A 12,890-nucleotide genomic window follows, 5' to 3' on the forward strand; every position below is an offset into this window, starting at 1 on the left:
ACCGCTTGAGCCACATCCCCAGCCCACAAATGATTTTTTTATTTTGGGGTAATGCATATTTTCTTAAGATTTTGGAATGCAAGTGTGATTAAGAATACAGTGGAATTGTATATATTAACACTGAAGCATATTTGTTCAGGAAACAATAAAATTGAAGATTTAAAACAATTTCTGGATTTGTACTTGCTAAGTTTCTGCTGTACAGTGTTTTTATTTTCTGCATCCCATGATGTGAACATGTATAATTCTAGTGTTATGTATTTTTCTCACGGCCTCTAAAAATAAAACTCCTCCTTTAAGTGTGTTTAGTTGAAAATAACAAACTGGTCTATACTTGGGGAACAAAAAAAAAACATGGCTGTGATAGATTTATTGGTAGTGTACTGTGTAGGTTAGCTAAAGCATTTTTAATACAATTTTGAATTTGTAATTTATGTCTTTAGTGATACCTTTGGAATTTTTTACCTAAGTGAGCGTAGCATCTCCTGAAAAAGAATTAACTAATTTAAGATAATTTGCAAGTATATTATTAATACAATGATAAATACAATGTGCCCATAGTTTTATATGATATACATTGTTACATTTGGAATTAACTAATGTAAAAATTAAAGTAATCTAACATTTTGACTTTTTTTATTTATTTGTTTTTTTTTCCTTTCAGGGAAATGATATTAAGTATCAGGGTCATGTTTGTGAATCTCTTGTGTGTATTGTTTGTACAGTAGGGATTTGTTTTTTGCTTCATTTTTCTCGTTGTGATTTTTTAGGTATAGTTCTAGTCTTTCTTGTAATTTATATGTTATGGGTACAGTTGTGGTTATAGAACAAAGGAAAGCAAATAAAGTTAATTTAGGGAATAGATACTCTAGGAAGAAAAGTCAGTCCCTCAATCTCTTAAGAGTTGTGGCTCTTTCAAAAGTTTTTGTACAGACTAAATTTCAATAAATTTATTCTTTTTAGTAAAAATGAGAATTTGTGTGTGTGTGTGTGTGTGTGTGTGTGTATGTATGTGATGCTGAAAATTAAACCCAGGGCTTCATGAATGCTAAGCACATACTCCACCACAGAGTTCTCCCCAGCTTGAGAGTTAAATTTTATAACTATATATGACTTACTTTTCTTTCTTACCTTTTATTGGATGTTTCATAATTATTTGTATGTGTATGTTTATATTTCTACAGCCCATGTCTATTCTTAATTTCAGAAAAGACTTTGACTTAGTTTTTACTACTTAAAAGTATGAACTAGTTGATATGTACAAAAGAGTATATGTAATGTGTAGCATGTATATGAAGCATGATAAAACTCAATTAGAATATGACTAAAACTTTTGTACTCCCCATGCAAACCCGTCCTAATTATATTCAACTTTCTTTTCTCTCAAAATTAGCACTCTATTCAATTGCATTTATTATTCTCTTGTTTTTATCATTTTTCTTAGCATATATATCTCTAAATGTTATCTTGTTTAGTATTGTGTATTTTTGAGAGGTAATGTAAATGTAAGGATAAGTGCATAGGTAATGATACAAACAGATTTCTGCCATGTACTGAGCAGGTGATTTGGGCAAATGACTTAACTGCTTTGCGCCTATTTCCTCATTTATGAAATGGAGATCTAATTACTAGGACTGTTAGGATTTCATGAATCATTGTATGCAAAGTACTTAAAAGAATGCCTGGTAGTATTTTCTGAGTGTCGGTTGTCCAGTATTTGTAAAAAGGAATCATAATATGTATTCTGCAATTTGTTCTTCTCCCCAATGTGTTTGTAAGATTCATCCATGTTGATGATTATAACCTAAGATCATTCATTCTTACTGTAGTGTGATGATGTAATGGGTGAATATTGTTTCTCTCTTTTGTCAATGAATATTTAAGTTCTCAGGTTTGTTGTTATTTTACTATTGTAGACAATATATAATTCTACAAAGACATTGTGCATTCTCTATGCATGTGTAGAAGTTTCTCTAGGGTATATACCTAGAAATGGAATTATTGATTGTAAAGGTTTGTGCATCTTAAACTTTCATAGGTGATACAAAAATTAGTTAACAAAAGAGTTATACCAACTTACATTCCTATGAGAGTATGAGAATGCCTTGAACTCCATATATTGTCTGATCCTTTAATATTTGCCAAACTGTTAGGTGTAAAATTGCATGTAGTATTTTGATTTGCATTTTCCTAATTATTAATGAATCTGAGCTTTTTTGGGGGCGGGGGGGGTACTGGAGATGGAACCCAGGGGCAGTTAACCACGCCTCCAGCCCTTTTAATTTTTTTATTTTGAGACAGGGACTCACTAAATTGCTGCTGTTGGTTTTTAATTTACTGTCCTGCTTCAGCCTCCCAATTGCTGGGATTATAGCTGTGTGCCACCACACTCAACTGAACATCTTTCTTTACTGTGTTCACAGGCCATTTCTCTTCTATTGTAAAATGCTTATACATTTTGCCAACTTTCATTAATATTCTATTTTAAACCAATATTTTATTTTATTGACTTAGAAATTGTTTTTATTAATTTTATTGGTATATTATAGTGGGATTCATTGTGATATATTCATATGTGCACATAGCAATTTGGTCTATTTCATTCCTGGCACCTCCCTTTTCTCTCCCCTTCTTCCTCCCTTCCACTACTGTACTAGTCTCTTCTTTTTGGTATTTTCTATTAGAAAATTGTTGTTTGTTCAGAGGCATTGCTAGTATTATACCTTAACATGACTGATGTGGTTTTAGATTCTTTGGGGAATTTTAAACTTTTTAGTTAGTATGTATAACAAGACAGTTAAATTTTGCTTACCAGTTGAGTTTTTTTTGAACTGGAGATTGAACCCAGATGTTCTTTACCACTGAGCTACACCGCATTCGTATTTATTTTTTTTTAATCTTTCGACAGGGTCTTGCTAAGTTGCTGAGGCTGCTCCCAAACTTGGATCCTTCTACCTTAGCCTCCAAAATTGCTGAGATTATAGGAGTATGCTACTGTGCCTAGCTCCAAATAAGTTGAGACTTTTTCTTAAATATATATATCTTTAGTTGTAGATGGACACAATGCCTTTATTTTTATGTGGTGCTGAGTATTGAACCTAGGGCCTCACACATGCTAAGCAAGCACTCTACCACTGAGCCACAACCCCAGCCCAAGTCTTTTTAAATGTTTTTATTTTTTATTTTTTTACTTTTTTAGTTGTGGATGGACCAAATACCTTTATTTTATTCATTTATTTTTATGTGATGCTGAAGATGGAACCCAGTGCCTCATACATGCTAGGCAAGTGCTTTAGCATTGAGCTATAGCCCCCAGCCCAAGTTGAGGCTTTTTTACAGAAGAGAATTCATTTAGGAAGTTTTATTTTGCAATTCTTTTTTAATGTTTAATTTTAATTTTTTATTTAAAACAATGTTTAATTTTTTAAACCATAATTGTATCCCATCCCACAACACAAGCATGACTCAGTATGAGTAACATGACCAAGTATTAACATGCATATAAAACAGGTAGAAAGAGCCACTCTGGCAACAGTTTTGCCATTCTGTTAACACATTCCGTAACACAGAGATCCACTTCAAGAATCAGTCACTGAGGGCTGGGGTTGTAGCTAAGTAGTAGAGCACTGGACTAGTATGCAGGAGAAACTGGGTTTGATTCTCAGCACCACATGTAAATAAGTAAAATAAAGGTCCATTGACAACTAAAAATATTAAAAAAAAAAAAAAAAGAATTAGCCACTGAGAAAGACAATGTGATTTTTGTTAAGTTTCTTTCTAACTGTGGCTTCTGGGGAGCATTACATGATTAATAACTTGCGTCAGGCATTTCATATTTCTTAGACTTATAGAATTATTCCACATGGGTAGTTTTCACAAGACTTGCAGAGTGTTTATTAACACTGAAAAAAATTTCAAGTATTTCTCACATTTACAGGGTTTGGATGCAGTGTGCATTTTTTACATGTTGTAAGCTGCAGGCCAACTGAAGATTTTTCCACATTGTTTAAATTCAAGTTCTCTTTTGCTGTGTGTTCTTCCATCACTTTAAGTTCAACTTGGAGAATGAAAAGCTTTACCATGCTGATAATATTTGTAGGCTTTCTTTCTATGGTCTTCTCACATGGGCCAGTAGGATTGTGTGAAAAACTGTCCCACATTCTGTACACAGAATTTGTCCCAGTAAAAGTCTTTAATGCTTGGGTAATACCATATTAAATTTTTTCATGTGCTTCTAACCAAAATAACTGAATACATAACCATGTCACACTCGTAATTCTTTGTTGTTTCATATAGAGCCCTTTGGAAATAATTCTGCAGTTTTTCTTTTCCCTTTAACTGGGACAGTCACTGAATAATAATGTATAAACTTCTGTATAAAACATCTTCTATAGTACTGTTTGCATAGTGTATACTTACTATTTATTATTTCTTCTTCTCATTTTGTTCTTTTCCAGGTAGAATGAATTATTGTGGTTGGGGTGGGGGCAGTATTTGTGCATGTGTACATACATACACATGCATGTGTACATGAAATCTAGATATGACTTCCTGTTTGAAACAGTTGTGTTAATGAGTAAGATGAAAGTAAAACAGTGATGCGTGTTAAAATTTCATTATTGGTTGTATTCAAAAATTGTCGTGGATCCTAAAGTCTAATATCTGAGTCTGGCATTCAGAAGCCTGTACAACTTGAACCAAACCTGAAAACCAAACCCCTTAAACAATTACCTCAAATTTAACAAGTATAAACATGAAGATTTTTTTTAATTCCAGCATAAATAATACAATCTTTTCTCTCATTTCAATAATCTAAGTCCAATTTCAATAGATATTTTCTTATTGGATAGGGCATTTTCTGGAGGTTGTATGGAAACAAGATTCAGGAGCACATCTACCTCAAGTTTCATCCATTTTTCTTTCCCCACACCCTCTTCAGGATTTGTTAGAATTTGTATTCTTGATGACTGATTCAAATGTCTGTCTATCTATTTAGGGATGGTTATTTTTTTCCCCCTTAATTTAAAATTTTATCCTGCCCCCAGCACTTTTAATCCCCCTCTTAGCTCTGCTTATCTTTTTCTGTGTAGCGATTGCCACCTATCCAGTTTGCTGAGGCATAGCATATTTAGGTTTCTCTTCCTTTCTTACCTTCTATAGTCAATCATCAATTTCTACTGTTGACTTTCCCTACAAAGAGAATCTTATTTTTAAACAATGAATTTATTCAGTTTATTGAATAGAGAGCTCAACTTTAACAGTAGTTAAAGGAAAGAGTATTGATAGGGTTTTTGAGATTTTGACTCAAGTAGTTTAAGGAAGTTCCTTCAAAGTGAGATTAAACAAAGTATGTGACACAATATTTAGAATAAGTGGATATAGCAAGAAAATGATCTTTTGTTATCCTGCAATTGCCCTGATTTTAAAATTGCCCAGATAAATTAATTCACAAGAATCTCCAGAAGAAAACAGGCTAGTTATTGGTTTATATTCTGTTCATCCTAGGCAAAAGAAATGTCCTGGAGTACAGGTACATCAAGTTGACTCATTTCCCACTGCTAGTCTTCTAAACTTTTCTTCAGTGTCCTTTTCTCCACCAGTGCCAACGCCATTGCCCTAATCCAAATTCTCTCATAACTTGCCTAGACAGATTAAAAATCCTTGGAATTTATATGTAGTCTTTTCCCTCTTGGATTTGTTTTCCACACTCCCACCAGAGAATTTAAACTAAGTTGCATCTCTGGCCTGTTGGTGATGGCTTAAACCCTTTAAATAGGTTCTGATTTCCTATAAATCCTAGATCCTTATAGCAGATTATCCTTGCCTGCTTTTCCAACCTCATTTCTTTTACTTTTCAAAATGCATTGCGACATATCATTTGATTTCCTGCATCTGTGCTTTTGTTAATGCTGTTGCCTCGCCTTTTTTCTTTTCTTTTTTTTTTTTTTTTTTTTTTTTGCCTCTCCTTGAAGTAACTGTTTATTCTATCCACTACTGTGTGTGACTATTTTTTTTCTTTTAAAATTTATTTGACTCAGGTGATATCTCCTGTATCCCAGAGGATATGGGTATAGTACTATTGTTATATTCATCCTACTGTATAGAAATTTACATTTTATAAGGAGACAGAGCCACCTAAAGGCAACGAAGTAGTCTTATTTCCATATCCACTAACACTAACAATAGTATCTAGCACATAGTACGTTCTAAAACAGTTTTTACTGAACCAAACAAATTGGGGTGGAAAGGGAAAGAACTTTAGGGATAGGAGATAAGAGGTGATGATTTAAGTTTGTTTTAGAAATAACACCTCTGTACTCAAGTAGAGAAATTTGAATAAGAGAGCAAGATCTCCTTTTCACCCAGAAGTTGAACTACTATTACATCTACAGTCTTTTCCAATAGATTATGTGGTATCATATGTCTAGATTTACCCTACCTACTAAATACCCTCTATTATCTTTTTTGTTCCAAACTCAATTTAAAAATGGTTGGAAAATATGAGTGCTGCACAAAAAAATGATATACAGATGATACAGCATATGAGAGATGCCAAATACCATATGTCATTGTGGAATTGCGAATTAAAGCAACAAGATAGTACTATACACCTATTAGAAATGGCAAAATCCCAAACACTGACAACACCAAATGTTGGCAAGGATGTGGAACAGCAGAGACTCTATTCATTGCTGGTAGGGATGTAAAGTGATAGAGCCACTCTGTGTTTGCTAGGACTGCCGTAACAAATGGCCTTGACATGCTACAGGCTGGTAGCTTCAATTTATTTTCTCACAGTTTTGCAGGTTAAAAGTCCAACATCCAGTCTTGGGCAGGTTGATTTCTTCTGAGGCCTCTTCCCTTGGCTTGTGGATAGTGTCACATTGGTGTTCCCTCAGTGAGAATGCATTTCTATGACCAAATTTTCTCCTCTTAGGGTACTGGATGGGTTGGATTACAATATATACAATCTCTTTTATTTTTTACTTTTTTTTATACATGACAGTTGAATTTATTTTGACATGTCATACATGGAGTATAATTTCCCATTCTTATGGTTGTACATGATGTGGAGTTACACTGGCTGTGTATTCATATATGAATATAGGAAAGTTATGTTCAGTTCATCTACTGTCTTTCCCTTTCTCATCCCTCCTCCCTTCCCCACTTCCCCCTCTCCAATTGGTGAACTTCCCCCTCTTTCCTTCCCCCAATGCCTATTGTAAGTCAGCATTCACATATCAGAGAGAATATTTAGCCTTTGGTTTTGGGGACTGGCTTATTTTCCTTAGCATGATAGTCTCCACTCCCATAGTCTCTAGTTCCATCCATTTACAGGCAAATGCCATAATTTCATTCTTCTTTACGGCTGAATATTCCATTGTGTATATGTACCAGATTTTCTTTATCCATTCATCTGTTGAAGGGCACCTGGGTAGGTTCCATGCTTTGCTATTGCGAATTGAGCTGCTATAAACATTGATGTGGCCAAGTCATTATAGTTTGTTAATTTTATGTCCTTTGGGTATATGCCGAGGAGTGGTTTCCTTCCATGTTTCTGAGGAATTTCCATACTGCTTTCCATAAGGGTTGCACCAATTTGCAGTCTTCCCCAGCAATATATGAGAGTGCCTTTTCCCCCACATCCTGGCCAACATTTATTGTTACTTGTATTCTTGATAACTGCCATTCTTACTGGAGTAAGATGAAATTTTAGTATAGTGTAGTTTTGATTTACATTTCTCTAATTGCTGGAGATGTTAAACATTTTTTCATATATTTTTTGTTGACTGATCATATTTCTTCTGTGAAGTGTCTATTCAGTTCCTTTGTCCATGTGTATGCAAGGCAAGCACTCTACCAACTGAGCTATATCCTCAGCCCTGAGTTCTTTTTGTATCCTGGAGACTAATGCTCTATCTGAGGTGCAGGTGGTAAAGATTTTCTCCCATTCTATAGGCTCTTTCTTCATAGTCTTGATTATTTCCTTTGCTGTGAAGAAGCTTTTTAGTTTGATAAAATCCCACTTATTGATTCTTGGTTTTATTTCTTGTGCTTTAGGAGTCTTGTTGATGAATTTGTTTCCTCAGCTGAGACCAGGATCTCTGGTCTAATGCCTAGGTATTTAATCAACTTTGAGTTGAGTTTTGTGTAGGGTGAGAGATAGGGGTCTAAATTCATTTTATTACATATGGATTTCTAGTTTTCCCAGCATCATTTGTTGAAGAGACTATCTTTTCTCCAGTGAATGTTTTTGGTACCTTTGTCTAGTATGAGATAACTGTATTTATGTAGGTTAGCTCTGTGTCTTCTATTCTGTACCATTGGTCTTCCCTTAAGTAGTTTGAAGTCCAGTTTATCTGATAAAAAGAGGAAACCCTTGCTTGTTTACGCTGCCCATGTGAATGATACGTTTTTTTTCTCATCCTTTCACCATCAGTCTGTGGATGTCTTTTCCTGTGAGATGAGTCTCTTGAAGGCAGCATATTTTTGGTCTTTTTTTTTTTAATCCAATCTGCTAGTCTGTTTTTATAATTGGTGACTTTAGGCCATTGACATTCAGAGTTATTATTGAGACATGGTTTGTATTCCTGGTCATTTTGGTTTATTTTTGGCTTTTACCTTGCCTTGGTTTTTCCTTTGATTGGCCTTTCCTTTAGTGTAGTTCCTCCCTTGGCAGATTTTCATTGTTGTTTTTCATTTCCTCCTCCTGGAATATTTTGCCAAGAATGTTTTGTAGTGCAGGCTTTCTTGCTGTAATTTTTTTTTTAGCTTTTGTTTATCATGGAAGGTTTTTATTTCATCATCATATCTGAAGTTTAACTTTGCTATAAGGTTATAAGATTCTTGGTTGGCATTCATTTTCTTTCAGAGCTTGGTATGTTTTGTTCCAGGATCACCTGGCTTTGAGGGTCTGGGTTGAAAAATCTGCTGAGATCCTAATTGGTCTTCCCCTATATGTAATCTGATTCCTCTCTCTTGCGGCCTTTAAAATTCTATCCTTATTCTTTATGCCAGGCATTTTCATTATAATGTGTCTTAGTGTAGATCTGTTGTAATTTTGTGCATTTGCTGTCCTGTAAGCCTCTTATATTTGATTTTCCAATTCATTATTCATGCTTGGGAAATTTTCTGATATTATTTCATTGAAGAGATTGTGCATTCCTTTGAAGTTTGAATCTCTGAATCTTCCTCTATCCTGATAAATCTTAGATTTGCTCTTTTAATGTTATCCTATAATTCTTGGATATTCTGTTCATTGTTTCTTACCATCTTCACTGTGTTGTCAACTTTATTTTCAAGATTATATATTTTATCTTCATTGTCTGAGGTCTTGCTTCCAAGTGATCTTGTCAAGTGATCTCTTTGTTGGAGTGATCAATTTTTGCCTGTATTTTCTCCCAGATCATTTTAATTGTGTGCATTTTGAATTCCTTCTCCTGTGCTATCAATGGATTATATTTTTGTAGTATCTTGATTGGTTTGGGGCACTTTCTTCACTTGTTTTTTCATGATGTCTATGTGTCTTCCTCTCCTGCAGTGTAGATCTGAGGTATTGCAGCTTCTACCCTATTGTCTTCTACTGTCCCTGCAGGTTACCAATACCTTACCTTTAAGGGGGTATCAATGTTCCAGCACCCAGTGTAACCAATATGTAGCAATAAATCAATTAGCTTCTATTTTGACATTTACTGTTTTGTTGCTATACGCAGAAATTATGAGTTTGGTTATATTCTACCATATATATGGTCATATATATGGTCAATAGGTTTGCATAATGGTTTACAGTTTCTAATGGTAGACAGGGAAGGGGGTAGGACGTGAGAATATAGAGGTATTAGATTATATGACTAGGGAAAAGGTAACCAAAAGAAGTTGGCTGTTAGCAGGAGAAAAAAGAGAGTCAACCTTGTTACCTCTGCAACAGGATAGTGATTGTTAGCACTCCTAGTAGAGATACCTCTGGTGCACCCAGACCCACAGGGACCTTGGTGACATTTTACCAGGTCATGATTGTTGTCCCTAGATAGAAGCCGTGATGTTATGGCTTTGGTTGCAGCTGCTGTGTCAAGCCTATAGGTACCTTGATGTTGGGCTGTGGAGCCACACTCTGGTGAATAGGGAACCGCATGGGTACCAGGTATTCCTCTCCATACAGGCATGAGGTGTTCCTCTCCGCAGAGGCGGCCAGTGTTTGTGGGTCAGGCCTCTCCTGTATATATTTTTAAAAGTGATTTGAAAAGAATATAACAGGATATATTTTCAAGGAAGGTTATGGAATAATTTTTGGAAGTTTATTAGATTAAGATAGACTCTCATTTAGGTACCTTTTGGAATGAGTAATTTGCTTTTATTTATTTTTAGAAGGTCCATAGATTTTTATATTTTTTGTCAGAAGTTTTACTTATAATGCGTGGTAAGCTTGGCTTGTCTCTGCAAATTAGCTAATTTGGCATAATATTTCTGCTTTGGTATTATACATTTTAAAATACAAAATTATTTGCTTAGAATGGAAACTTTGATTCTCAAGTCTTTCATTACTGTGATGTGGAAATTAATATTCCTGAGAATATGGTTTCTTTTTGTAATTTTTGTCACATCATTTCTGGAGTTAAGATCACTTTGAGGCTAGTTGAGGTTCTTAAATCCTTCTGAAAAAGAATGAGCCATGCTTCTTAATAGAAAATTAGAGGTATTAGTTTCACATTTTGAGATTTTTCCCTTTTATAAAGGGGCACTTACTCTATCACGTTTATTTTGTGTCTTGAATGTTGTTTCTTATCAGTTAGTTCGTCTTTTTCTTCAGATTAATTTAGTCCTGGTAGAACTTTTTCTTCTTTATGTTGAAAGAAAATTTTTCATTCTCGTCACAAAATATCTTTTATGAAAAGATGACTACAATTCCTGCTTTGCCTATTGTCTTTCAATAATAAGTCAAAAAGATCCCCAAGTTTCTGAATGATATTCTTCTTAGAATAAAAGTTAGCATAAAACTTAGCATAAAAGCTTTTAGAAATTGTTAAATAGTCTATACTTTGGCCTAAATGTAAAATTTTCATTTTCAGAAGTGAGAATTAATTTGAGAAATAGATCAATAAGGAGAATTTCTCATTGTTTTAGGAAATTAAATGTTTGAAATTTCTTAAAATAATATTGTTTCAATTCCTACTTGAAATTGTTGTAGTTTCTATAAGGACTAGTATTGTAGTTGTCTTTTCAAAAAGAAAAATGATTTGTTTGACTTCTTATCATTCTAAAAGGAAATATGCTAACTGCTCATTTCATCTAAAGCCAAAACCTTTAAATTGGGGCATTATGTTTTTATTAGTATGATATCCTAAGTTTAAATAAGTAAGAAAATCATAACTTCTTTTTCATATGTCTTTTACTCTGTCACAGGTTATAAAAATTAAGATGAACAAACTACGACAAAGTTTTAGGAGAAAGAAAGACGTTTATGTTCCAGAGGCCAGTCGTCCACATCAGTGGCAGACAGATGAAGAAGGAGTTCGCACTGGAAAATGTAGCTTCCCAGTTAAGGTAAAAGCTGATGCTTATGTAAATCTATGTGGTGAAAAAAAAAAAAAAGAAAAAGAAAAAATAGCAGCCATTGTATGTGAAGACCCATTAATTAGGACAATTAAATGAGAACCCTCCCAAAACGAATTTCTTCATATTCTGCTTCAATGATGGAATTAAATGAGAAAAAATAAATTACAATTAGTGTTTTTTCTTTTTGTATTTAAATAAGAATTTTTACTGTTATCTGCAATCAGTACAAATGCATTCACTTTTCTGATGAGAATACTAATCCTGAAATATATAAAGAGCCTGAATTATCAGGATTCAAATTCTTTTCAGTGAGATACGCTTACTAAGTGATAAGATGGTGGGAGTCTACTTTGTTAAATACAGGTTTGATATGTTCTAGAAATCTAAGGAGAGTTAATCAGAAGAATTAAAACAAAGGGAGTTTTCTCTAATATTACAATTTTAATCATATAGAGGTCACTGCTTCTGTTTCCAAGGGTAGAAAATGGTGCAGATGCACCTTCAGAGTTGGTGGCTTGAGATTAATGGGGTTCTATTTTCTCGAGGAAGTAGGAAGTGAAGATATCTGTAGAAGAGTTAGTAGAGAAGTTGTGGGTGTGAAATTGATTTTGAGGACAGTAGAACAGTCACTGTGAAGAGTAGGAGAGAAAAGCTTAGAGGAAATAACCAAGTTAACTAAAACTAGCTTCATCCTACTGTGTATGTATAAATGCACTATAACTTGCTCATTATTAGAGTAATGATAAAGTAGTTTTCAAGCTCTGTCTTGCAATTCTATCTGTGACTGGAACAGATAAATTTTTAAAGGAGGAAGAAATTAACATGACAAATGAAACATTACCTTTCCATACAAAACTTAATCTAGTGGTTCTCAAAGTGAATTCCCCAAAACCTTTTTCAGGAGTCCTTAGGTAGTCTCTTTTCCAGCCATGTGTCTGTTTGAGGTCATACTTTCTTCATATACTTTTAATGGAAAAAACATAGTGCAACAGCTTGAATGTAGATTAAAAATATGGGAATCCAGTTTTCTTATAATAAGCCAGATATTAAAGAGATTTTTTTTATATTTATTTTTTTGGTGTAGATGGACACAACACAATGCATTTTTATTTTTACATGGTGCTGAGGATCAAACCCGCCCATGCTAGGGTGAGTGCTCTACGGCTGAGCCATAATCTCAGCCCAAAAAGAGATCTTTAAATATGATTAAATTGTCACTTTTCTCAGTACATTTTTTACTACATGTTATGTTATGGAAAATAGTTATTTTTATTAAAAATCTTATTTATGCTAACACACAATAGAGTTTATCATCATTTTTTAAGTAGCATTATTGT

General features: G+C 33.9%; 1 protein-coding gene across 12 annotated transcripts in view; it reads left to right on the forward strand.

The window, feature by feature from the left end:
• Numb (NUMB endocytic adaptor protein) overlaps positions 1–12,890 on the forward strand; it is a 161,709-nt gene that overhangs the window by 87,127 nt on the left and 61,692 nt on the right. For all 12 annotated transcript variants that reach the window (XM_076849918.1, XM_076849905.1, XM_076849915.1 and 9 more), the window contains one exon: positions 11,401–11,541. In XM_076849918.1, coding sequence (XP_076706033.1) covers positions 11,416–11,541 — 126 coding nt within the window. In that variant the 5' untranslated portion in view covers positions 11,401–11,415. The remainder of the gene's footprint in view (positions 1–11,400; positions 11,542–12,890) is intronic.

The sequence above is a fragment of the Callospermophilus lateralis genome, chromosome 3 (assembly GCF_048772815.1).
Source record: "Callospermophilus lateralis isolate mCalLat2 chromosome 3, mCalLat2.hap1, whole genome shotgun sequence".
NCBI classification, from domain to species: Eukaryota; Metazoa; Chordata; class Mammalia; order Rodentia; family Sciuridae; genus Callospermophilus; species Callospermophilus lateralis.